Here is a 23,349-nt window from a genome sequence, read left to right as displayed (position 1 = left end):
ACCCGGATCCGAGAGATTTTAGATAGTTAAGTTGCCAGTGAGCAAAACTCGGAAGACTTTTACTCCTTGATTGTAAATAAAACACAATCTGATAGCTTCTCAGTTACTCTATTGAAAGGGTTTTGACCTCTGTGATGGCTCTGTGCAAGAACAGTTCATTTAGTCTCACTCTCCTGCCCTTTCCATGTAGCCCTGCAATTTTCTCTGCGTTAATTGTTCAATTCTCTTCTGAGAGCCATGGGCTAGATCTACTTTGATTGCAATCTCAGGCAGGGCGTTCCAGATCCTAACCACTTATTGTTTGGAAACAAAATGTTTCCTCGGTTGCTTCTTTTGCCAACCACCTTAAATTGGTGCCCTCTGTTTGTTGATTCTTTCACCAACAGAAGCAATTTTTCCCCACCTACTCCATCCAGAGCCAACCTAATTTAGAACACTTCTATCAATCTCCGTTTAACCCTCTTCTACAAGGAGAATGGCCCAATTTCTCCTGTCTAACCACGTAAAGAAGTTCCTCATTCCTGGAAACATTCTCATTAATCTTTTTGTACCCTTACTAATGTATTCACATCCTTCCTATAGTGTGATACTCAGATTGGACACAATGGCTGGGATTTAGTGTTAATGACGGGGGAACCCCAAAGGTTGGAGAACTGGTGGGAGACCTGCATTGATTCGGTAAGGGAGGTCTGATGCAATTTAAGTGCTTGGACAGAATTGGGCCTTCCACACAATCAAGGACACATTGAGGCCCCCATTGCCACCAGTGCCACTTGGACTGGCAGTTGCTGCTGATAATGCACTGAGGCCCAGTCAGCGTGGGTTCCTGGACACAGGTGAGCTAGGGCGGTATGGGGATGGGATCACGAGGGAGGGATCAGAGGCAAGGACAGAGGAGTGACTTTCAATGGTACCCATCACCTTCACCTCATCTCCTGATACTGCGTCAGTCAATCCAGCACTGAGTGCCTAACTGAGGCATCCCCACACCCCTCCACGAGGCCACGACAACTGACAGGGTTTGCTGGGTGGCCTGTGGAAGATACAGGAGAGCATGCAAGTGCTATTAAATCTCTGAATCACCACTAAATTTCAGTAGGCGCAGGGATAATTACACTCGTGTAGCTTATTAACGAAACCAGTTTACATTCTGCTGTCGATGGGTGGGATGTGTCAGTCCCATCCTGCTTCCAACTTAATTGGGAACAGTTTTCCTGACACTGGGAATCTGACGTGGTGACTCAGGAACCCGGGTTCAATTCCGGCTTGGCTCACCGTCTGTGTGGAGTTTGCACATTCTCCCCGTGTCTGTGTGGATTTCATCCGGGTCTCTGGTTTTCTCCCACAGTCCAAAGATGTGCAGGTTAGGTGCACTGGCCATGTTAAATTGCCCTTTAGTGTCCCAGGATGCATAGGTTAGAGGGATTGGCGTGGTAAATATGTGAGGTTAAGGGGATAGGGCCTGGGTGGGATTGTTGTCAGTGCAGACTCGATGGGCAGAATGGCCTCTTTCTGCACTGTAGGGGTTCCATGATTCTGATAGTTACATTTTCCTCGACTGGAAAACAACACTTGGGGTTATTTTAACTTTAGATGAGCACCAGGTATAAAGGTAACTATCACTCACCTGTTCTGGCTGTAAAGCCTGAGCTTAATTTCCATGCAGGAAATTTACCATTTGGTGCTGTTGGGAATTCGTTGCCCACTGTGAATTTCCTGACAGGCCGTTGATGCACCTGCCAGGCCGTTGATGCATGCTGGGATTGGAAATTGGTAAAGCAATGGGCCATCTGACCCTGAGAAACCTTAATCCAGCAGGATTCAAACATCTTCCAAAAGCCTGCCTCCAAACCTTCCTTTAAATTAGTGTGTCACTTGCTTCCCCTTCTCCTCAGTATCCATCTTTTGTTGTATGAAAGATTTTCTGTGTTGGCCTCCAGCTCCAGAAGGATAAACATCAATTGTTCACTCAGAGGGTGCTTCATCTGTCACTTTTAAATCATTTGTAAGAATATGATTGGCCTTCAAAATAAATTGTGCCAATTGTCTCTGGTTACATTAGTGAGAAAGCAGATGGTAGGCTGGATGAAAGGTAAAGCTACTAACTTGCTTTGTGTTTTGTTTGCCAGGCCACGCATATCGCCAGTGTAATGTGAGCGGGAGCTGGGAGCTTGTGCCAAGCAACAACCGAACGTGGGCAAACTACACAGAATGTGCCAGGTACCTTGCGCACATGAACCAGGGTACAGAAAAGGTGATGTAACCCCATAAAACATTTGTACTATAAGGTAATCCCATTTCTATAGCTTCTCGGATCATTTGTGGCGACTATTTGGTTCTTGGAATGTTTGTGGTGACTGTAACCAGCAACATCTACTGACAACAGTGAGGTGAACATCTGGATCATTTTTTTTGGTGAACTTGGGGAACCTTCTGCATTTTTTTGAATGATATAATAGGACTTTTACCATCTACACATAGAAACAGGAATGGGCAATTCGGCCCTTCGAGGCTGCTCCGCCATTCATTTTGATCATGGCTGATTATCAAATTCCATATCCTGATCCCGCATTCCTCCCAGATCCCTTGAGCCCCAAGAGCTATATCTATAGAATCATCTATAGAAAGCCACAGCGTCTCCAACAGTTCTTCATGCCTCTAATTCAATGAAGCATATCAGGCTCCAACTTCCCAAACGCCTACCCGTCAGTCAGTCATCTCATCCCCAACTGGGTGAACTTTTACGCACAGGGCGAAAAGCAGCTACAAGTGAGCTGACACGAAGGGCTGTTGAGACTAATGCAGTGCGTTTTTATCAGAACCAGCTAGTTGCCAGCGTGGGGAGATGAGAGAGTTGATAGTTGGGGATGAAAATTGCATCAAGCCTCTTATCTTGACCATTTAAAAAGCTTGTCCACATCTGTTCATCCAACACACCTGGCATTTTAAAGATTGTGTCAAATTTGTGTACAAATTGGATTAAATCATGCTTTTTTTTTAGTGGAATTTTCAAAATGAATCTCCCACACTCCGTGCACCGCAGAGTGCACTGGCGTAAATCAGTCTAAAAAGCTGGGGGTGGGACCTATTCCTGCTGGCGAGGCCGGCAGCATAGCGCTGAGCGAGCCACTGCATGTGCGCCGATCTATCAGCACCGGGATTGGCACATGCGCAGTAGCCCCGCACTGTTGGCCTCCCGATCGCTGGCCAGCCCCATGACTCCTGCATCACTGGCCATGTGACTCCTCCATGGCCCGATCGCTGCCGCTCCCTTCTACCTCACCCCCCCGCCCAAATGATGCCTGGGCCAGCCTCGACTCCCGCTGACCCCAGCTTGCTTCGATGTTTCCTCCCCCACAGCCCCAATCTCCCAATCACCCTTCGACCCACACCCCTCCCCCCTGCAGCCCCAACTGCTGGCCTCCCTTCCTCTGTCACTCAGCTGAGTGGCAGTGGGACCCCCAACCCCCAGAGGTCCCACCCCATGGCACTCCCCTTGGGCAGTGCCGGGGGCCCAGGCTGGCACCGCCAAGGTGGCAATGCCCAGGGGACAAACCCCCTGGTGCCCGACCCTCTGGCAGGCCTCGATGGCCCCTCCTTCACTAAAGAGACGGAGATGCGGATCTGCATAAATTATGCAGCTCCGTGGCAGAAATCGGCGCGGAGCTGACGACGCTGGAAGTCCGGCTGCTGGAGACATGTGGAGGCCGTGGTACCCAGCGGGGAGTCCGTGAAATGGCCTCCGCTCGAGTCTCTCGGATACAAAAGCAGCGCAGCATGATGGGAGCATTGCCCCCTGATTCTACAGCCACCTTTCCTCCAATTCAGTTCTCCGAGTAGTGGGTAATTTTAATTTAGGCACACGCATGCAAATGATGCAGAACCATAAATGCTTGCAACACAGGAGGCCATTTGGCCTGTTGTTCCTGTACTGACTCTTGGCTGGACTCATTCAAATCTCCTCATCCTTCTCCACTCTGATGGAAATAGTCACAGAAACATCTCCCAAAATGCACGACCTTGCACTACAATAGGTTCCACCTGCCATTTTTCACCTATTTTCACTAACCTGTCTCTCATCCTGAGGTCTTTAACAGTCCTCTTCACTTTCCCCTATTCAAGGTTTTCTGCACATCAACTCATTTTCTAACCATGTGACATTTTCTCGGCTATTATAAACCGATTTTTCTAGCAAGCCTTTTGTGAAGGATTATGAAAGCTTTGTGAAAATCATATACCCTACTTCAAATGCTCTGCATTGTCCACTTCTTGAAAAGAAAATCTGTAAAATTTGCAACCTGCAATTTGATGCATTAATGTGCTGGTTGTCCTTGATTAACCCAATTATTTCAAAATGCTCACTGATTCCATACCATGGTGTGGAGATGCCTGCGTTGGACTGTGGTGGGCACAGTAGGAAGTCTCACAACACCAGGTTAAAGTGTTGTCATTGTTGTCATGTAGGAAATGGAGTCCATTCAGATGCACAATAACACTGAAAAAAAAACATGGATTATAAATAAAGGAATCAATTTAAAATCCTAGAATTATTGTGAGATTTGGATTGTAAATGCTGTGTTTATTCAAGGTTCTGTACACACAGTGATTGTGAACCTAGGGGATACAGAGAAAGAAATAGATATCAGACATATACTAACGCTGAACTGAAAAGGATTATATATCGCTGCACAGCGCACATTGATTTCGTGTGTTACATTATTGAGTATATTATAATTCAAACTGTTTGATTGTGTCTTATTCATACCTGTAATACTCAGCGCAAAATCATGGGTGAGATCTTGACGCTCCAGGTAGGGGTTTGTGATGGGCAGCAAAAATCGGAGAAAACCGGAAATTGCCAATCTCGCCAGTGAGATCGTGATTTCCAATTTTCCCCCTCTCTCGTCAGTGACATAATGGCCGTGAACCAGATTTTAATACATTTTACTAAATTTACATATACTTATGCAGTCCCCCTCACCACATGATCCACCCTCATGGTATTCTCATAGCTCGCAGACGTGACTTTGCATTGGCGAGGTTCTCAACAGGTTTTTAAATCTGTTGTGAGGGTCTGTCCGGGGGCGCAAAGGTAAGGATGCCCCGGGGAGAAGGACATGGCCAGTGCCAAGCTGTGCCAGGGAGCAGTGCCAGGGCCAGACGCTTATGGAAGCATCATGGGAGTGGCTTCATTTATGTGTGGTGGGAAGGGGGGAGCATGAGCACTGATCAAGGGGAGGAGTGTGGGGATAGGGGTGATACTACAGTTGATGATTGTATGTGGCCAGGGGGAACTATCCGTAAAAGCAAATTACTGCAGATGCTGGAATCTGAAACCAAAAGTGAAAATGCTGGAAAATCTCAGCAGGTCTGGCAGCATCTGTAAGGAGAGAAAAGAGCTGACGTTTCGAGTCCAGATGACCCCTTGTCAAAGCCCTGTCGGAGAGAAGAGCAGTACTTCTTCAGGGTAGGCATTCTTGGAAGAGAAATGGCAGTGAGTTAAACACTGGAGCTTTGACAAAAGGTCATCTGGACTTGAAATGTCAGCTCTTTTCTCTCCTTACAGATGCTGCCAGACCTGCTGAGATTTTCCAGCGGTTTTCTTTATTGGGAACTATCGGTTGTTGATTTTCGGGGGGGGGAGCAGGGGAAGAGAAGGGAAGAGCCCCCGATTCCTGTGGCGGTGGGGGAGTATTTTAATTTCAGATCGGGGGCATCTCTTTGGAGCCTGTTGCCGGCTCTCCGAGATCCCGCCCCACCAGAATGACGCTGTAAACCACACATTTTCTTTTATTTAAAGAGGCTCAGAATCTGGAGAGGAAGCTGGTCTGTGCAACTGGAGAGTTACACACCAGTTTTCTCACTGAGCCTGACACTTGGCCAAATTCTGGTAAGATCACCCCCACAGCTTTCTAAGTGGCTGCAGAGCAGTGTTATATCTTTGATAACTGTCCTTCAGTACTCCTTCCCCATCATACATTCCATTCTCAGATGACCTAACAGTTGTTTAATTTAGCGATAGACAATGTAGTGCTAACGTCACTGGATTAATAATCTAGATGTCCAGGCTCTGCTTAGATGGGTTCAAATCCCATCATGGCAACAGCTGGAATTTAAAATTCAATTGATAAATCTGGAACATGCAGCTAGTATCAGCAACAGTGACCATGAAACTATCAATTGTCACAAAACCTCATCTGATTCACTGATGTCCTGACCTGGTTTAGCCTACCTGTGACTCCGGATCCACAGTAATGTAGGTAATTTCCTCTAAAAGAGCCCAGCATGCCACTCAAGTCAAGGGCAATTAGAGATGGGCAAAAAAAACCAATGGCATTTTTGTGATGCCCCAAGTCCTATGAAAGAATAAATTAAAATAGCCATATTGTGGCACTGATCTCTTTATATGGTGAGATCTGGTTAAATCAAGGAGACATTGTGATACAGAGAAAGAGATATCTTTTTATTCATTCAAGGGATGTGGGCAACGTTGGCTGAGCCAGTATTTGTTACCCATCCCTAATTGCCCTTGGACAGAGGGGCTTGCTAGGCCATTTCAGAGGGCAGTTGAGTCCAACCACATTGCTGTGGCTCTGGAGTAACATGTAGGCCAGACCAGGTTAGGGCGGCAGATTTCCTTCCCTAAAAGACGTTAGTGAACTGGATGGGTTTTTCCGACCACCGACAATGGTTTCATGGTCATCAGTAGATTCTTATTTCCAGATATGTTTTATTGAATTCAAATTCCACCCACCTGATGTGGTGGGATTCGAACCTGAGTCTCGGGAACATTAGCTGAGTCTCTGGTTTAATAATCTAGTGATAATACCACTAGACCATCACCTCCCCTTACCACTACCAACATTGAAATTGAATATTTATTGTATGTTGTAAAAATACCAACTGCCCCATTTCTTATGCTGTGTCTATGATAGTCAGTGCAAATTCTAGGGTTTGAAATACTTCCTATGCGCACACATTCCACACGTAGTATGAGCTGTCACTCATTCAGTTACTGTGGCATGGTATGGTGTTAATGGCAATTCTGTACCTGCTGTTAGCCACAACCTATGACATCTCATTACTTTCTTGCAGGACATTTTTGATCGTCTGTACCTCATCTACACGGTGGGATACTCCATTTCATTGGGATCGTTGACCGTGGCTGTTATTATACTGGGTTACTTCAGGTAAAAAGCATCATCTGATTCATCTTAATTAATAGAAGAATTTGGATTTCAATCAAGGTTTAATTAGCTGTGGGGAAGAATGGCTTATCATTATGATCTCCATCTGTAGTTTTTTTTATGAAAAGGTTTTCAAATTATAAGAAGGTGCTCAAATAAAGTGATGACATTGAAGAGGGAGAAATGATACCTAATACCTTAAGTCTTGGTCTCCTGGCCAGCTCTTCATTACCTGAGAGCTCAAAGAGGAATTTCAGAGATTTTCCCCTTTAAAACTTTCCTTTTTTTGCCTCTCCCCAGAGCTTACAAGGCTATTGGGATGCGGTTTTTTTGGGGTGGGTGGGTGAGTGGGTGTGGTGGATAGTATGAGGAGTTAGAGTAGGGATTTGAGGAAGTATAAAACCATAATAAAAAGAGAAAATGCTGGAAAAAACCCATCAGGTGTGGCAGCATCTGTGGTGAAAGAAGAGAGCTAACATTTCGAGACCTTACGACTCTACTTCTGAGCTCTGATAGGCCATCATCATGAGCATGGGAATGGTCGGTAGAACAGCTGACATTTTTCTGCACATCGTATTAATTTGTTCATAATGGGATGGAAGTGAGGACATTATTCCTATTTTGAAACGAAGAACTTGCATTTGGATAAAGGAGCATCACCTTGTGGTTAGTCACCTTAGGTTGACCAGGCTGATTCCGCGGATGGTGGGACTGATGTATGAGATGAGATTGACTAGGTTAGGATTGTTTTTGCTGGACTTCAGATGAATGAGGGGGCATCTCATAAAGACTTATAAAATTCTAACAGGACCAGACAGAGTAGATGCAGGGAGGAAGTTACCGATGGTGGGGGAGTCCAGAAGCAGGGGGTCACAGTCTGAGGATTCAGGGTAGACCATTTAGGACGGATGTGAAGATTCTTTTCTTCACCCAAAGAGTGGTGAGTCTGTGGAATTCATTACCACAGGAAGTAGTCGATGCCAAAACATTGAATGTATTCAAGAGGCGGCTGGATATAGCACTTGGGGTGAATGGGATCCAAGGTTATGGGGAAAAAGCAGGATTAGGCTACTGAGTTGGACGATCAGCCATGATCGTAATGAATGGCAGAACAGGCTCAAAGGGCCAAATGGCCTCCTCCTGCTCCTATCTTCTATGTTTCTATGGTCACATTCCATAGCACTTTACAGCCATTGAGTTACTTTTAAATGGCTGCTGGTTAGTTCCAGAGGCAAACTTGGCAGTCATATTGTACATGACAATGAAACCCCCAGAAACAGTGAATGAGATGGATGCCTACTTATCTGGATTTGATTTGTTTCATGGTGTTGTCTGAGAAAGTAGTATTAGCCTTCATAATTCCTTTCTCCTCTTTGAACAGTGCTATGGAATTTAGTACAGTCACATGATGGGATAGCTTTAGTGGAGATGGCATGACCAATAGTCCTGCACTCCTTCAGTACTTCATAAATTACCAGTCAATATTAGGTGCTCATGTCCTGGAATAGGATAATGAACTTATGACTTCCTAATTTTAAGACAAGAGGACAATCCAATAAATACTTGGGAAGTGGGGACACTGGACTAGTAAACCTGTGTTAATGCTCTGAGGACCTGGATTCGAATCTCGCCATGGCGGATGTTGAAATTTAAATTTGATTAAAAAGTCTGATGACCATGAAACCAATGTCAATTATTGTAAAAACCCATCAGGTTCACGAATGTCCTTTAGGGAAGGAAATCTGCTACCCCTTACCTGGTCTGGTCTACATGCGATACCAGAACCACAGCCATGTGGTTGGCTCTTAAATGGCCTCACAGGGCAATTAAGGATAGGCAACAAATGCTGGCCCAGCCAGCGGTGCCTACATCCCATAAATGAGTAAAAAAATAAAAAATATGCTTTTTATGACCTCCAGACTTCACAAAACAATTTGCAGTTGGTTAATGAGACTATTGTATTGTAGAAAACTCAGCAGCCAATTTGTGCAATTGAAATTCTCACAAAGAACAATGATAATGAGATGAGATAATCTGTGATGTTAAATAAAGAATAAACACTGGCCAAATTGCCCGTTCTTCTTCAAAACATTGATCTTTTATGTTCATTTGAGAGGACTGGAGGGTTTAATGTCTCATTTAAAAGACAGAATCAGTTCTTCACTAGATTGTCCTTCCATCGAGATTTTGTGCTCAAGTCTCTGGACTGGGACTTTAACTTCTGGCAGTTGATGGGTGACAGGCCAGATATGAGATTTTTTACATCAGTGTAAGCTATTTACACCCAAGGGAAATTAGAAACAATCTAGCTACAGCTTCAAGCAAAAGAAAAATGCTGGAAAATCTTAGCAGGTCTGACAGCATCTGTGGAGAGAGAACGGAGCAGACTTGAAGCATTAGCTCTGTTCTCTCTCCACAGGTGCTGTCAGACCTGCTGAAATTTTCCAGCATTTTGTTTCAGATTCCAGCATCCGCAGTCATTTGCTTTCAGCTACAGGTTTGTGTTGCTGCACATGAGAGACCTTATTTATTGAGACTGGACAATGTTGTTTGGCCTCTGCAGGGTGTGGCGGAATGAGTAATGATAGGGTTTTAGCCCTGGGTTACTATAGGCATCTGACTTCCTTAGAGTGGGTTTATCCACACTAACTCTCATTCATATGTTGCCATCCCGTCACAGACGCCTACACTGTACCCGGAACTACATCCACATCCATCTCTTTGTGTCTTTCATGCTACGAGCCATCAGTATTTTTGTGAAGGATGCAGTGCTCTACTCCGAGACGGCCTTCTTAGATCTGGAAGGTGTTGACTTGGAGGATTTGAAATCCATAACTGATACTCCTCCATCTCAAGACAAGTCTCAGTATGTAAGTGACACTTTCTTTTGATAAAGCATTTCTTAAATTCTAAACACTCATATGCTGCTAATCTTCATTTTTTGCAATTTTGTTATTTCTCATGAAGTCTCATTCCACACTTCTCCGTCCTATGAGACGGCAGAATTGAGGGACAACAGTTCTGCAGCCATTCTTTCCCTCCATTTCCACAGCCATTCTTACCCTCCATTTCCACAGCCATTATTGCCCTCCATTCCCACATCATTATCCAGAGCCATCATCACCCTCTGGTTCTACAACTATCATTACCCTCCAGTATCACAGTTATCACTATTCTCTAGAACTGTACCCAAGGTTCATTAATTACACATAAGGTTAGACAGTGTGGGCTAAAATTTTGTCCACGGCATATTTGGTGTGGTTACCGTGATTTTCAACCTGCCCATTTTCATTGTTATGGAGATGTACAACACAAGATTTTGGTGCTGCCCCTCCATACATTTGATTATGATATTGGTCTAAACAGGGCCCTGCTATTGGCTGTCCTTCTTAATGGGATTCAGTGGGAAGGAGCTGCAGTTGACTGCCAGTACTGGCACTGACTGCCAGTAGGAACTGCATAGGTGGAATGCGAGTGAAGATAGAGGGATCCTATTGATGAAGTGCATAGGCCAGAGTGGTGGGTTTAAAGGCTGAAAGAGGCCATGTTTTTGCAGAGAGGGCCAGGAGGCCATCAAGGATCATTCTGCAAAGGGAATAGAGCAAGGGGTCAGGGAATCTGGAGGAGTTGGAAGCAGTGTCTCAAGAAGTTTGGCCTCTCACAACATGGTAGTCAGGGTTAGTTAATGTCACATGACATCTCCTATTCCCCACTCCTCCAACCATCCACTCTGCCCAGTCATCCAGCAATAATCCCTGACATTCAGGATTCATATCTAACATTCTGATGCTCCAGTTTACCCCCATGTACATTGCAATGACGTTAGCCTGAGACTCAACTCCCATCTATTGTGTGGACAATGTAGTACAGTGATACTGTTGTCACATGATTTAAACTGACTGATGATGACCAAGATCTTATCAATCCACAAAGGCAGCCCAGTGAATCAGTCTGGGATACAAAGACTAGAGGGGCACTATCTCTCGCACAGCACAAGATTGGACACTGCCTTGAAAAGACATCTCGGGTAAAAAAAGTTGGGCTAATTTGTCTCACCTGCAAGATTACAGCAAATCTTGCAAAGAGCAGCAAATGTGACGCCACTGTTCAAAAAGGAGGTAGACAAAAGGCAGGTAACTATAGGCCGGTTAGCTTAACTTCTGTAGTAGGGAAAATGTCTGAATCTATCATCAAGGAAGAAATAACGAGACACCTGGATATAAATTGTCCCATTGGGAAGACGCAGCATGGGTTCATGAAGGGAAGGTCATGTTTGACTAATTTGGTGGAATTCTTTGAGAACATTACATGCGCAGTGGACAATGGGGAACCTGTGGATGTGGTGTATCTGGATTTCCAGAAGGCATTTGACAAGGTGCCGCACCAAAGACTGCGACATAAAATAAAGGTGTACAGTGTTAGGGGTAATGTATTGGCATGGATAGAGGATTGGTTAACTAACAGAAAGCAAAGAGTGGGGGTAAATGGGTGTTTTTCTGGTTGGCGATCAGTGACTAGTGGTGTGCCTCAGGGATCAGTGTTGGGACCGCAATTGTTTACGATTTACATAGATGATTTGGAGTTGGAGACCAAGTGTAGTGTGTCAAAATTCACAGATGACACTAAGATGGATGGCAGAGCAAAGTGTGCAGAGGACGCTGGAAGTCTGCAAAGGGATATAGATAGTCTAAGTGAGTGGGCGAGGCTCTGGCAGATGGAGTACAGTATTGGTAAATGTGAGGTCATCCATTTTGGTAAGAATAACAGCAAAATGGACTTTTATTTAAATGGTAAAAAATTGCAGCATGCTGCTGTGCAGAGGGACCTGGGTGTCCTTGTGCAAGAATCTCAAGGAGTTGGTTTGCAGGTGCAGCAGATAATCAAGAAGGCAAATGGAATTTGGTCCTTCCTTGCTGGAGGGATGGAGTTTAAAAACAGCAAGGTTATGTTGCAGCTGTATAAGGTGCTGGTGAGGCCATACCTGGAGTACTGTGTACAGTTTTGGTCTCCTTACTTGAGAAAGGATATCTTGGCACTGGAGGGGGTGCAGAGGAGATTCACTAGGTTGATTCCGGAGTTGAGAGGGTTGGCTTATGAAGAGAGACTGAGTAGACTGGAGCTATACTCATTGGCATTCAGAAGAATGAGGGGAGATCTTATAGAAACATATAAGATTATGAAGGGAATAGATAAGATAGAAGCAGGGAAGTTGTTTCCACTGGTGGATGAAACTAGAACTAGGGGGCATAGCCTCAAAATAAGGGGAAGCAGATTTAGGACTGAGTTGAGGAGGAACTTCTTCACACAAAGGGTTGTGAATCTGTGGAATTCCCTGCCCAGTGAAGCAGTTGAGGCTACCTCGTTGAATGTTTTTAAGGCAAGGATAGATAAATTTTTGAACAGTAAAGGAATTAAGGGTTATGGTGAGCAGGCGGGTAAGTGGAGTTGAGTCTATGAAAAGATCAGCCATGATCTTATTGAATGGCGGAGCAGGCTCAAGGGGCCAGATGGCCTACTTCTGCTCCTAGTTCTTATGGTCTTATTACATTTCTTGATTACAATAGCTCAACCACAATTTTGATTGAAAAAGCACTTCCAATCACTATTGTCTTCAGGGAACTAAGAGAGAAACCTTCAGGCTTGCAATGTTTCAATCACCATCTTAAGGACTGTTTAAAGAAGTGACCTTGATGGGCCATGTTTCTTTTATTGTTTAAATATTTAAGTGTATGTTCCATCTTTAGAAATCATCTTTTCTTGTGTATGTATAGCTGGTGCGTATGTGAGTCATGACTCTTTGTTGCAATTACATTTTGTGTGTTGTGAAAAATAAACATTTATCCTTTCTCTTGATTTAAACTTGCAAGAAAGCCTGTTCCATGTCTGTTCTTTAAAGGCGTTAAAATCAAGGAGTGAAGACACTTCTTCTCTAAAACGCATCTTGCCGTAGTTAGCTGAGAAAGGAACGGAGGAATTAATCCCACATATTTCCCCATCTGAGACACCTTGCAGCAACACATCTTGCCAAATGCAGGAACTCACTGCAACACCTTCAAAAATGCTCCACAGTATTTAAGGGGAACTAATAGCAGAGGTTTCTTTTAAAAGTTGGGTGCCTAGGCCTGTAAATAACTTCTGTGCTGAGTTCCTCTTGAAGCTGAATCCATGATCTTTGGTGATTGACAAGTTGCTGTGATGGTATTGAATGGCAGAACTGGCTTGATGGGCCATGTGGTCTACTCCTGCTCCCATTTCTTATGTTCTTAAATAGGTTGGATTAAATAGGTTACAAACTTGGACCATCGTCAGATTATCTGGTTTGACATCACGACAGCACCAATTGGTAGACTTCTGATACATGCAGTGGTGCTTGTGTAATTGCTGTTCCCAGCACGGGGGACCGCAAGGGCCATGCTGTTAGCTGCGAGAGGTGGTGCACTTTTGCTCAGCTGACTTCTGACTTCCATAACGTCATCGTCAGCAGTGCTGCAGATCTGGATTTTGTGCCCTGGGTGTCTATTTACGAAAGGCAGTGCTTGTGTCACAGTTGAGTACATTATTGGACATCCTGTTATGGAAAAGGACATTAAGATCATAGAGAGCTACATTATGTAGGCTAACCCAATAGGATGTGGGTGAACTTCAAAGATGAAAAGATTGGGATTCCTTTAAGTACTGGTCCTCACCTGTCAGAGTATCTTGAAATATTTACATGGGGAAAGGCTGTGTGAACTAAAGAGGACCTGACATTGTTCATGTCATATTTGTCACCATGCTTTACCCCTATCAGATCAGTGTAATTACCTGTCAAGGTTTTTGATCTGTCAGTAACTGTGGGTTATTGATGTTCTGATATTGTTCTCACTGTTTTTCAGATTGGCTGCAAGGTGGCTGTCACCATTTTCCTTTACTTCTTGGCTACTAATTACTACTGGATTCTGGTGGAAGGCCTCTATCTCCATAGCCTCATCTTCATGACCTTTTTCTCTGATAAAAAGTATCTCTGGGGCTTCACCTTAATAGGCTGGGGTAAGATAAAGTTTTTTTTAACAAGCTCTTTTTATCCTCAATCTGCTCTCTCCCAGTCTCTCTCTTTGGCTCCTGATTTCCGTCTATCCATCTCTTTCTCATCTATCCCAAATGGCATGTGCGTCTTCTCTCTCGCTCTTTGCCCTTCTATTTCTGTGTTTCTTTTTGTTGGTCTCTCTCTCTCTCTCTGTCCCATTCCCTCTGCTTTTCTCTATGTCGAGCTGGTTTTGCATCTCTGTCTTTACCTTTATGAGCGCAGCTCTAACAACACTCGAGCAGCTTGATACCATCTGGGACAAAACAGCCCACTTGATAGGCATCCCATCCAACACCTCAAACATTCTGTTGCCTGCAGAAGTACTGATTTCACTCACCAGCTCACACCTCCCCAATTCATAGGCCATGGGCAGTTGCTGAGCCTCCTACTGAGTAAACCAGCACCAAACCACATGGCCGCCGCCATTCCATGATCAATGTACGCTCTCTCTACAACTACATATGAGAGCTTAGCCTCAAGCCTTTTTGGCTATGTATGTGTGCAAGATCCACATCAGTACAAGTTTATGGCATATTAATTTATTTGTTTAAAATTATATTTCAAAATCTCCCAGAATGTTTTCAGTAGACTCTGGGGGATTGATGCCAATTCCAGGAGACTCCTGGCCATGCAGGATGGCAACCCCACACAGGTAATTCTACTTTATACTCTCTCCAAGGCTCTCAGATCGCCCCAAAAGTTTGGAGGTACCATCAGGATCATCAAGTCCTCATTAAGGAAACTGATGGATAAGGTTCAACATAATTTTGAGCTGGTCATGCTCCCCTCCTGCCCCACCCCAAGCTGTTTGCCATTGTGGTATGTTGCTTCTTCTTTTCCTGCAGGCCTCCATGGTGTAGCTATCCTGACATGACACCTGCCAGCAATATTTAAATCAGAGTCTTGGAAATTGTGGCCTTGGATATTGACGGAATATTTAACGTCATCACAGCTGAGCGAAATCTTGTTTTTAAGGCACCTGAAAACAATGTTTCAGCTCTGGCTTGTCTGTGAGCCTGGAGCTCATAGTACTCCAGACACTTGAGGACACAATAGAGACTGATACTCCAGACAATACAGACTGATACTCCAGAGCACTATTGTGCGAGCACTCCACTCTGAGGTGTTGACTTTGGGATGAGACGTTAAATGAAAGTTATTATATATTTAAGTGGCTGCATGATTACTTTAACAGCAGGTTACATGACTTGATCATGAGTTCATTGGGGTGTTTCACAGGCTTCTGTCTTAGTTTAAATTTCTATTCTGTGCAGAGAACATCTCTTTCAATGAGCCTGTTGTTTGAATCAACGTGTGCAAACCACGTCATCTTCTTTTTGTTCAAAACCCACAACCTATCACATAGTTACGACATTACAAAGGAAACTCTCTCTCTCTCAGGTAGATGTAAAATAACACATGGCACAATCTGAAGAATTACGAGTGAGTTCTCTGTGTCCAGGCCAATATACTTCGTCATCATTAAAACATGCTGGGACTTTTCTATGGACATATTGATTCTACATTCCAACAGTATAGTTGAAAGTACCTAATTGGCTCTGAAATGGTTTGGAATATCCTAAAGCATGAAAGTTTTATAGAACATCACACCTGAAAGACGGCATCTCCGACAGTGCAGTATTTCTTCAATACGGCACTAAACTAACATATATTGTGTGGGACTTGAAACAACAACTTCTGAGTTGCACCAGTTAGTCGCGGCCAACACTGAAAGAACAAAATGTTCCACTCAGAGAAATTAAACTTTCTATTGTAAATGTTCTCTTTTTTTCATAGGTGTTCCGGCTGTGTTCGTGGCAGCATGGGCAAGCGTGAGGGCAACGCTGGCAGATACACAGTATGTACAAAAAGTTAACATCTTGGGTCAAAATCGAGCCTGGGAAATCTGTGAGCCTCTTAATAAGAGAGAGCAGAAGCAAATACGAAAATCTAAAGCAAAAGATTCAACCCACTCCACCCCCATTCCATATCTAATTATTCCATATAGACTGCCCACTTACTTGATTTCCTGATCCCCTACGGGGTACCCTTATAGGAACAGAAGTAGGCTGGGGTGGCATTGTGGCACAGTAGTTAACATCGTTGCCTCACAGCATTAGGGGCCCAGGTTCAGTTCAGGCCTTGGGTCACTGTCTGTGTGGAGTTTGCACGTTCTCTCCATGTGCGCGTGGGTTCCCTCCGGGTCCTCCGGTTTCCTCCCACAGTCCAAAGATGTGCAGGTTAGGTTGATTGGCCATGCTAAAATTGCCCCTTAGTGTCAGGGGTCCAGCAGGGTAAATATGTGGGGTTACAGGGATAGGGCCTGGGTAGGATTGTTGTAGGTGTTGGCTCGATGGGCTGAGTGGTCTCCTTCTGCAGTATAGGGATCCTATATTCAACCTGTCGGACTCTGTTCCATCACTCTATTAGATCATGGCTGATCTGTACCTCGACATCTGCCTTACCTAACAAAAATCTATGGTCTCAGTCTTGAAAACCTGGCACCCTCAGCCTTTTGATAGAGAATGTTCCAGATCTCCACCAGCCTTTGTGTGAAAAACTGTTTCCTGATTTCACTCCAAAACGGTCCGACTTTGATCTTAAGGTTGTGTTTACTTATTCTGGATTCCCCAGAGCAAACAATGTGCTTTCTTTGCATCTAACTTATTGATTTTTTAAAATCATTTTATGCACCTTAATTAGAACACTACTCAAGCTTTCAAATTCAAGAGAATACAAACCAAGTTTTTGCCACCTATCCTTTCAATTTAACCCTTTACGCCTGGCTATCATTCTGGTGAATTGGTGTTGCATGCCCTCAAAGGCCAGTATCGCCTTGCTAAAGTGCAGTGCACAGAAATGAATATTCCAGATTATTCCAGAGTGTTCTAGATGAGACAGTGTATGACAGAAGCATGACTCCCCCAATTTTGCATTTCAGCCCCCTTGAGATAAAAGTGAGGATTCCATTTGTATTATCATTTTGATTTACAACTTGTACATATGAAATAGATTTTATTGATAGAGTCCCTACACTGCAGAAGGAGACCATTTGGCCCATTGAGCCTGCACAGACAGCAATCCCACCCAGATCCCTATCCACATAGCCCCATATATTTACCCTGCTAATTGCCCTAACACTAAGGGGCAATTTACCATGGCCAATCAACCTAACCCGCACAGCTTTGGACTGTGGGAGGAAACTGGAGCACCCGGAGGAAACCCATGCAGACATGGGGAGAATGTGCAAACTCCACACAGACAGTGAGCTGAGGCCAGAATTGAACCCGGGTCCCTGGTGCTGTGAGGCAACAGTGCTAACCACTGTCACACTGTGCCATCCTGTGTAGCTCTGGACATCCAAATCCTTTGTTTAGATGGACATTAGAGATGCCACAGCCCTATTTTAAGAAGAATCATAGCTTCATAGAATATTACAGGTCATAATGAATCCATTCAATGCAGACACCCTGAGATTTTGAAAGGGGATGTATAAATGTCTATAAAGCATTTAGACAGTTACATGGGTAAGATGGCTATGGAGGGATATGGGCCAAGTGCAGGCAATTGGGAATATCTTTGGGGTTTTTAAAAAAAGGTGGCATGGACAAGTTGGGCCAAAGGGCCTGTTTCCGTTCTGTAAACCTCTATGACTCTAAATTAAAGTCCTTTCCTTCCTCTCTATCTATTTAGTGCATAATGGGAATATGTGCAGGAATTAATTGTTACATATATAGCTCTAGACTTCTCCCAATGCTCTCTCTCTCTCTACAGGTGCTGGGATCTAAGTGCTGGGAATTTAAAGCTGATTTATCAACTCCCCATTCTGGCAGCAATATTGGTGAGATAGCAAAAAAGACAAAAATCTCTCTTTCCCCCCCGTTCTGGGGTGGATTCCATTGCGCCAGCTATCATCACCTCCAATAGCCTTCCCAATTCATCTAACAGGATCGCTCTCCTTTCCTTCTTCCAGGTTAACTTCATGCTTTTCATCAACATCATCAGAGTGTTGGCCACAAAGCTGAGAGAGACCAACGCCGGAAGGTGTGATACTCGTCAGCAGTACCGGTAAGCTGTGGGGCACGTGATCAGTTCAGGTGAAGCAGGAGAGATCAAGAAGGTGTCCAGTGTGGAGACCGATGGGGGAGTGTTGTTCTGAAATTGAGATGAAGGCGCTTTGTTAGATCATTGCTCTTATTTCTGCTTCCTACCGAACCTGGCGTTTCAGTGTTAGATGCACTGGCCATGCTAAATTCTCCCTCTGTGTACCCAAACAGGCGCCAGAGTGTGGCGACTAGGGGGTTTTCATAGTAACTTCATTGCAGTGTTAATGTATATCTACTTGTGACTAATAAATAAACTTTAAACTTTAACTTTTAAGACTGAGGGTGGAATTTGATGCCTGACTCTGTGGGAGTTTGGTGGTGGGGAATAATTAATGAGGTGGCAGCTGGGCCTGCAGAAGCTCCTGCCTCTGCCCTGATTAAATCAGTTGTAGGAAGGCCTGTGAATGGCCCTCCTGTCCCCCATCCCGCTGCTTCAGATATTCCGCCAGTGATAGGTAGGGGACTTGCCATGCCGGATACCCTGAAAAATAAAACCTGTCAGATTTGCTTGCCGGCTTCCGGAAGGTTCCCTTGTTCAGAGGTGCAGATTTAGAATTAGTTGCCTTAATCTGTCCTTTGATTGACTAACTCATCCGCCACTGAAAACAGTTTTACTCCCTCAAAATCTTTCACAGATTTAAATATATTTGTCAAATCACCTCATTTCTTTCCTCCAAAGAGAACAATTCCACTTCTCTGATCTCTTCACATTGCTGATGTCCCCCATCTTTGGTACCATCCCAATAAATCCCTTCTGCAGAGTACTAAGTATGATGCCCAGAGAGGAACTCTTTGTTATTTATAGGGAGGTGGGAATGGAGCAGGGATTATTGTGGCCAGATATTAATCAACTAGACCCTCTGCCATTATGGGGGTTTTAAAATTACCCCCAATTATTCAACTAGGATCTAATGATTGCTTTATAAATGTCAACCCGAATGCCTGCTTTTGCATCCTGTTTATAAAGCCAAGGGCCCCACATATGCTTATAACAACTTTCTCAATTTGCCCTTCCATCTGCTCAGATTTGTGTGCATACAGCTCAGGTTCCTGTTCTTGCCTTGCTTTTGAAATTATAACATTTAGTACAATTCTCTCAATTCCTCTCTTTTTCTTTTTGTAACTTATTCATCATTGCTCTTCTCCTTCTTGCCTCTTCTCCCTTATTTCTTATTCTAACAGTTTCCTCTCTCTTTCTATTTCTCTCTTTTTGCTATCTCTTGTTAAGATGTATTAAGGTGAAAGATTGATCTCCTGTCTAACTATGTGCTTATTTTGTTTGGTTGTCAGAAAGCTACTGAAGTCGACTCTCGTCCTGACTCCTCTGTTTGGAGTTCACTATATAGTCTTCATGGCTATTCCTTACACCGACGTGTCCGGGACACTCTGGCAGATCCAGATGCATTATGAAATGCTCTTTAATTCCTCGCAGGTAATTCTTTTTTCCTTCTGCCAAAGAACATATATCTTATTGGCAACACAAGGAGGTTTGGTTGGGCAGATAATTACCAGGAATCAGTAAACCTAGCCATTCAGCTGATAGATTGTTGTAAAAATCTAAGGTCCATTAGTGAAGGAAACCAGCCGTCCTTGCCCAGCATGGCTTAGATGTGACTCTAGTCCCACACCAATGTGGTTGTTTCTTAGCTGCCCTCTGAACTGACCCAGCTCATTCAGCCCACCACTGTTGGGATAGTGATAGATGGGTGGCACGATGGCACAGCGGTCAGCACTGCTGCCTCACAGCACCAGGGACCCGGGTTCGATTCCCGGCTTGGGTCACTGTTTGTGTCTGTGGAGTTTGCAAATTCTCCCCGTGTCTATGTGGATTTCCTCCAGGTGCTCTGGTTTCCTCCCACAGTCCAAAAGACATGCTGATTAGGTGGATTGGGCTGGCTAAATTTTCCCTGAGTGTATCTGAACATGTGACGGAGTGTGGCAACTAGGGGATTTTCACAGTAGGTTAATTGCAGTGCTAATGTAAACCTATGTGTGACTAATAAATGAAACTTAAGTTTATTTATTAGTGTCACAAGTAGGCTTGCATTAATACTGCAATGAAGTTACTGTGAAAATCCCCTAGTCGCCACACTCCGGCACCAGTTCGGGTACGCTGAGCGAGAATTTAGCATAGCCAATCCACCTAACCAGCACGTCTTTCAGACAGTGGGAGGAAACTGGAGCACTCAGAGGAAACCCACACAGACACGGGGAGAACGTGCAGACTCCGCACAGACAGTGACCCAAGCCAGGAATCAAATCCGGTTCCCTGGCGCTGTGTCATAGAGTCATACAGGTTTACAGCATGGAAACAGGCCCTTCAGCCCAACTTGTCCATGCCGCCCCTTTTTTTTTTAAACCCCTAAACTAATCCCAATTGCCTGCATTTGGCCCATATCCCTCTATACCCATCGTACCCATGTAACTGTCTAAATGCTTTGTAAAAGGTAAAATTGTACCCGCCTCTACTACTGCCTCTGGCAGCTTGTTCCAGACACTCACCACCCTCTGAGTGAAAACATTGCCCCTCTGGACACTTTTGTAGCTCTCCCCTCTCACCTTAAACCTATACCCTCTAGTTTTAGACTCCCCTACCGTTGGGAAAAGATATTGACGATCTACCTTGTCTATGCCCCTCATTATTTTATAGACCTCTATAAGGTCACCCCTCAGCCTCCTACGCTCCAGAGAAAAAAGTCCCAGTCTATTCAGAGGCTGAATGGAGGGGATCCTTATAACTCAATCCATCAAGTCCCAGTAGCATCCTGGTAAATCTTTTCTGCACTCTTTCTAGTTTAATAATATCCTTTCTATAGAACATAGAACAGTACAGCACAGAACCGGCCCTTCGGCCCACGATGTTGTGCCGAGCTTTATCTGAAACCAAGATCAAGCTATCCCACTCTCTATCATCCTGGTGTGCTCCGTGTGCCTATCCAATAACCGCTTAAATGTTCCTAAAGTGTCTGACTCCACTATCACTGCAGGCAGTCCATTCCACACCCCAACCACTCTCTGCATAAAGAACCTACCTCTGATATCCTTCCTATATCTCCCACCATGAACCCTATAGTTATGCCCCCTTGTAATAGCTCCATCCACCCGAGGAAATAGTCTTTGAACGTTCACTCTATCTATCCCCTTCATCATTTTATAAACCTCTATTAAGTCTCCCCTCAGCCTCCTCCGCTCCAGAGAGAACAGCCCTAGCTCCCTCAACCTTTCCTCATAAGACCTACCCTCCAAACCAGGCACCATCCTGGTAAATCTCCTCTGCACTCTTTCCAGCGCTTCCACATCCTTCTTATAGTGAGGTGACCAGAACTGCACACAATATTCCAAATGTGGTCTCACCAAGGTCCTGTACAGTTGCAGCATAACCCCACGGCTCTTAAACTCCAACCCCCTGTTAATAAAAGCTAACACACTATAGGCCTTCTTCACAGCTCTATCCACTTGGGTGGCAACCTTTAGAGATCTGTGGATATGGACCCCAAGATCTCTCTGTTCCTCCACAGTCTTCAGAAGCCTACCTTTGACCCTGTAATCCACATTTAAATTAGTCCTACCAAAATGAATCACCTCACATTTATCAGGGTTAAACTCCATCTGCCATTTTTCAGCCCAGCTTTGCATCCTATCTATGTCTCTTTGCAGTCTACAACAGCCCTCCACCTCATCCACTACTCCACCAATCTTGGTGTCATCAGCAAATTTACTGATCCACCCTTCAGCCCCCTCCTCTAAGTCATTAATAAAAATCACAAAGAGCAGAGGACCAAGCACTGATCCCTGTGGCACTCCGCTAGCAACCTGCCTCCAATCCAAAAATTTTCCATTCACCACCACCCTCTCTGTCTTCGATCAGACAGCCAGTTACCTAACCAATCGGCCAACTTTCCCTCTATCCCACACCTCCTCACTTTCATCATAAGCCGACCATGGGGGACCTTATCAAACGCCTTACTAAAATCCATGTATATGACATCAACTGCCCTACCTTCATCAACACACTTAGTTACCTCCTCAAAAAATTCAATCAAATTTGTGAGGCACGACTTGCCCTTCACGAATCCGTGCTGACTATCCCGGATTAATCCGCATCTTTCTAAATGGTCGTAAATCCCATCCCTAAGGACCTTTTCCATCAATTTACCAACCACCGAAGTAAGACTAACTGGTCTATAATTACCAGGGTCATTTCTATTCCCTTTCTTAAACAGAGGAACAGCATTCGCCATTCTCCAATCCTCTGGCACCATCCCCGTGGACAGCGAGGACCCAAAGATCAAAGCCAAAGGCTCTGCAATCTCATCCCTTGCCTCCCTAAGAATCCTAGGATATATTTCATCAGGCCCAGGGGACTTATCGACCTTCAGTTTATTCAAAACTGCCAGGACATCCTCCCTCCGAACATCTATTTCCTCCAGCCTATTAGCCTGTAACACCTTCTCTTCCTCAAAAACATGGCCCCTCTCCTTGGTGAACACTGAAGAAAAGTATTCATTCATCACCTCGCCTATCTCTACTGACTCCATACACAAGTTCCCACTACTGTCCTTGACCGGCCCTAACCTCACCCTGGTCATTCATAGAAATCATCATAGGAATAATAGAAACCCTACAGTGCAGAAGGAGGCCATTTGGCCCAATCGAGTCTGCACCGACCACAATCCCACCCAGGCCCTACCCCCACATTCTCACGGGTCATTCTTTTATTCCTCACATAAGAGTAAAAAGCCTTGGGGTTTTCCTTGATCCGACCCGCCAAGGACTTCTCATGTCCCCTCCTAGCTCTCCTAAGCCCCTTTTTCAGCTCGTTCCTTGCTAACTTGTAACCCTCAATCGAGCCATCTGAACCCTGTTTCCTCATCCCTACATAAGCTTCACTCTTCCTTTTCACAAGACATTCCACCTCTTTCGTGAACCATGGTTCCCTCACTTGGCCATTTCCTCCCTGCCTGACAGGGACATACCTATCAAGGACACC

The 23,349-nt window shown here is 44.6% G+C and overlaps 1 protein-coding gene across 1 annotated transcript in view; it reads left to right on the top strand.

The window, feature by feature from the left end:
• Positions 1-23,349, top strand: part of pth1r (parathyroid hormone 1 receptor) — a 93,498-nt gene that overhangs the window by 58,969 nt on the left and 11,180 nt on the right. Inside the window, exons 4-11 of the mRNA XM_078215900.1 lie at positions 2,130-2,254; positions 7,096-7,190; positions 9,868-10,057; positions 14,063-14,216; positions 16,051-16,111; positions 18,028-18,094; positions 18,227-18,321; positions 19,650-19,791. Of these exons, the coding sequence (XP_078072026.1) occupies positions 2,130-2,254; positions 7,096-7,190; positions 9,868-10,057; positions 14,063-14,216; positions 16,051-16,111; positions 18,028-18,094; positions 18,227-18,321; positions 19,650-19,791 (929 nt within the window). The remainder of the gene's footprint in view (positions 1-2,129; positions 2,255-7,095; positions 7,191-9,867; positions 10,058-14,062; positions 14,217-16,050; positions 16,112-18,027; positions 18,095-18,226; positions 18,322-19,649; positions 19,792-23,349) is intronic.

Source organism: Mustelus asterias, chromosome 7 (genome assembly GCF_964213995.1).
Source record: "Mustelus asterias chromosome 7, sMusAst1.hap1.1, whole genome shotgun sequence".
In the NCBI taxonomy this organism is placed as follows: Eukaryota; Metazoa; Chordata; class Chondrichthyes; order Carcharhiniformes; family Triakidae; genus Mustelus; species Mustelus asterias.
This window is presented reverse-complemented; position numbering and strand designations above follow the sequence as displayed.